The 4279-nt window shown below is 61.3% G+C and overlaps 1 protein-coding gene across 1 annotated transcript; it reads left to right on the top strand.

Moving 5' to 3' along the window:
* The first annotated feature begins 882 nt into the window (after window positions 1-882).
* Window positions 883-3975, top strand: LOC138859683 (fibrous sheath CABYR-binding protein-like). The gene is made up of 3 exons (XM_070115495.1): window positions 883-900; window positions 1729-2427; window positions 2596-3975. Exons 1-3 carry the CDS (start codon window positions 883-885, stop codon window positions 3973-3975), a joined length of 2097 nt encoding a protein of 698 aa, XP_069971596.1.
* Window positions 3976-4279: the final 304 nt, after the last annotated feature.

The following is a 4279-nucleotide window of genomic DNA, read 5'->3' on the forward strand; positions in this document are numbered from 1 at the left end:
TTAGCAATTGAAGCAGGGGTCATGAACTCTCTCAACAAGTGTATTTGGAGATGTCGGTACCTGTGCAGAAGGACCAAGCTACGGGTTTTCAAGGCCCTGATAATGCCAGTTTTGCTATACGGTAGCGAAACCTGGACATTGTCCTGTGCCTTGGAGGCTCGTCTTGAAGCCTTTTGTAATAGGTCCTTGCGCCAGATCATGGGGTACTGTTGGCGGGACCATGTGTCCAACCAACGGTTGCACCGTGAGACTGGCACAGGACCTGTTATCTGCACAATCCGTGATCGCCAACTCAGGCTATACGGCCACCTGGCTCGCTTTCCTCAGGATGATCCTGCCCATCAGGTCGTCTCTGTTCGAGACAACCCTGGGTGGAGGAGGCCTGTGGGACGACCGAGGAAGTCATGGCTTGGGCAGATCGACCAAACCTGCCGTGAAGAACTAGAGATGGGCCGAGTCCCTGCCTGGCGTCTAGCCATGAGGGATCCTCGTAGGTGGAAGCGAAGGGTGGATGCGGCTATGCGCCCCCGTCGGCGTCAGCCCCCATGATGATGATGATGATGATAATGGAACACAAACTGGCGTCACTCTCTCTTTCTGTCTCCCTCTCTCTGTCTCTGTCTGTCTCTCTCTCCCTCCCTCCCTCTCTCTCTGTCACTCTCTCTCTCTCTCTCCCTCCCTCCCTCTCACACTTTATTTGAAGAGAACGCGTCGAGCCAGGCCGAGGCGCCGGTGATGCGGTTGCGCTGCTGACCGCGGTTGAGGTCACTCTCTATCTCTCTCTCTGTCTCCCTCTCTCTCTCTCTCTCCCTCCCTCTCTCTGTCTCTGTCTCTCTCACACAGTTTTTTTTTAAGAGAACGCATTAGGTGAGAGAACACCGGATGTTGGCACCCGGTCCGGTGCGTCGAGCCAGGCCGAGGCGCCGGAGATGCGGCTGCGCTGCTGACCGCGGTTGAGGTCACTCTCTGTCTCCCTCTCCCTCTCTCTGTCTCTGTCTCCCTCCCTCTCTCTCTCTCTGTCTCCCTCTCTCCCCCTCTCCCGGGCTAAGGCCCGGCTCGTCGAGGTGTGCGAGGCGTGGCCCGGGTCCGTCTTCCGGGGAGGAACTTTCAGGGGGACCCATGCCCTGACCACACCTCTCCTTGGGGGCACTCCCCGCTCGGCGCCCCTCTTGGGCTTCCTTGCCCACATATATATATACATATACATATACATATACATATATATATATATATATATATATATATATATATATATATATATATATATATATATATATATATATATATATATAATATACACGCAACACATTATCAGGTGAAATAAAAAGTTATACAAATATTGGTTTATTTAAGAGAATACATTTTTTGGTCGGCTCACTTTCAACAGATCTCTAGCCTCGAAATGGATGTCCAACACATTTTAAAATATTTTCACACCCACACCCACACACAGGCAAACACAAAAATACAAACAAATAAAAAAAAACACCATCACACAAGCACAAACACACACACACACAGAAAGGCAAATTTAATACACAACCTGCCTACCATCACTCCACCTCCATCCGCGGCGGCGACGAAAACGTCACCATGTGCACCTACCGCATTGCTAGCCTGTGCGGCTTCTTTCTCGCGGCACTGTTATTCGTTACATACTAGCACATGTGCTAGGAGAAGGTGCACGCCATCGAAAGGCACCGCTCCTACCTAATTTACGCGTCAAAGACGATCCCCCGCTGGCTCCGTCCCGACGCCATCGACGCCACCCACTGCGAGCTCCCCCCAGTGTGGTATGAACCGCGAATCCTCACGCTCCAGCGGCAGCACGAATGCCTTGAGCGAGCAGCATCGGTTCTCCGGATCCTCTTAGAAATAAAAGTCGCCTTGATGAAACAGTTCTTCATCTTGGTCGGCGTCGTCGCTCTCGCCGCCGTTGCGCTGCTGGCCATCTGCTGCGCCCTATCTGGAAGAAACCAACAATCAGATCTATCAGAGGAAAAGGAGGCCGAACAAGGAGGAGGTTCCACCCGGGAAGCCATCCCCAAGGAGGAGGCCGAGGAACAACCCCCCCGGGAATCCACCTCCGAGGAGGAGGCCGAGGAACAACCCCCCCGGGAAGCCATCCCCAAGGAGGAGGCCGAGGAACAACCCCCCCGGGAATCCACCTCCGAGGAGGAGGCCGAGGAACAACCCCCCCGGGAATCCACCTCCGAGGAGGAGGCCGAGGAACAACCCCCCCGGGAATCCACCTCCGAGGAGGAGGCCGAGGAACAACCCCCCCGGGAATCCACCTCCGAGGAGGAGGCCGAGGAACAACCCCCCCGGGAATCCACCTCCGAGGAGGAGGCCGAGGAACAACCCCCCCGGGAATCCACCTCCGAGGAGGAGGCCGAGGAACAACCCCCCCGGGAATCCACCTCCGAGGTGGAGGGCGAGGAACAACCCCCCCGGGAATCCACCTCCGGGGGGGAGGCTGAGGAACAACCCCCCCGGGAATCCACCTCCGAGGAGGAGGCAGAGGAACAACCCCCCCGGGAATCCACCTCCGAGGAGGAGGCCGAGGAACAACCCCCCCGGGCAGCCACCCCTTAGGAGGCAGAGGAACAACCCCCCCGGGAAACCACCACCGAGGGGGAGCCCGAGCAACACCCCCCCCGGGAACCCACCTCGGAGGAGGAGGCAGAGGAACAACCCCCCCGGGATTCCACCTCCGAGGAGGAGCCAGAGGAACAACCCCCCCGGGAATCCACCCCCGAGGAGGAGGCTGAGGAACAACCCCCCCGGGAAGCCATCCCCAAGGAGGAGGCCGAGGAACAACCCCCCCGGGAATCCACCTCCGAGGAGGAGGCCGAGGAACAACCCCCCCGGGAATCCACCTCCGAGGAGGAGGCCGAGGAACAACCCCCCCGGGAATCCACCTCCGAGGAGGAGGCCGAGGAACAACCCCCCCGGGAAGCCATCCCAAAGGAGGAGGCCAAGGAACAACCCCCCCGGGAATCCACCTCCGAGGAGGAGGAGGAGGAGGAGGAGGAGGAGGAGCAGCAGCCCCCCCGGGAGCCCTGTCCCGAGAATGAGGCTGAGGAGGAGCAGCAGCAGCCCCCCCGGGAGCCCTGTCCCGAGGATGAGGCTGAGGAGGAGCAGCAGCAGCCCCCCCGGGAGCCCAGTCCCGAGGATGAGGAGGCCCAGGAGGAGCAGCAGCCCCCCCGGGAGCCCAGTCCCGAGGATGAGGAGGCCCAGGAGGAGCAGCAGCCCCCCCGGGAGCCCAGTCCCGAGGATGAGGAGGCCCAGGAGGAGCAGCAGCCCCCCCGGGAGCCCAGTCCCGAGGATGAGGAGGCCCAGGAGGAGCAGCAGCCCCCCCGGGAGCCCAGTCCCGAGGATAAGGAGGCCCAGGAGGAGCAGCAGCCCCCCCGGGAGCCCAGTCCCGAGGCTGAGGAGGAGCAGCAGCAGCCCCCCCGGGAGCCCTGTCCCGAGGATGAGGCTGAGGAGGAGCAGCAGCAGCCCCCCCGGGAGCCCTGTCCCGAGGATGAGGAGGCCCAGGAGGAGCAGCAGCCCCCCCGGGAGCCCAGTCCCGAGGATGAGGAGGCCCAGGAGGAGCAGCAGCCCCCCCGGGAGCCCAGTCCCGAGGATGAGGAGGCCCAGGAGGAGCAGCAGCCCCCCCGGGAGCCCAGTCCCGAGGATGAGGAGGCCCAGGAGGAGCAGCAGCCCCCCCGGGAGCCCAGTCCCGAGGATGAGGAGGCCCAGGAGGAGCAGCAGCTCCCCCGGGAGCCCAGTCCCGAGGATGAGGAGGCCCAGGAGGAGCAGCAGCCCCCCCGGGAGCCCAGTCCCGAGGATAAGGAGGCCCAGGAGGAGCAGCAGCCCCCCCGGGAGCCCAGTCCCGAGGATGAGGAGGCCCAGGAGGAGCAGCAGCCCCCCCGGGAGCCCAGTCCCAAGGGTGAGCAGCCCCCCCGGGAGTCCAGTCCCGTTCCATCCTAGAGCCCCGCCCAGAAGCCCTCCCCCTCCGTTTGCAAGGCCTCCCCCAACATCGCGCCTGCGCACTATGGCATGGCCATCGGCAAGGGCGGCACCCGCCTTAAGTATCTTCAAAAGAAGCATAAAGTGAAAATTACCGTCCCCAAGGACAGGGTGTCCGCACTAATAGTTTCAGGCGAGTCGGCCAACATTCAAAGCGCCATCAAAGAGCTGGAAGAACTGGTCGAGGGAGACCTGCTCAAGCAGCACGTGGTGGTTGAGGGGCCTCTGACCGCAGCACAGAAGGCCGTGGCCTCCATTGAGACCC

Source organism: Penaeus vannamei, chromosome 37, assembly GCF_042767895.1.
Source record: "Penaeus vannamei isolate JL-2024 chromosome 37, ASM4276789v1, whole genome shotgun sequence".
Classification (NCBI taxonomy): domain Eukaryota; kingdom Metazoa; phylum Arthropoda; class Malacostraca; order Decapoda; family Penaeidae; genus Penaeus; species Penaeus vannamei.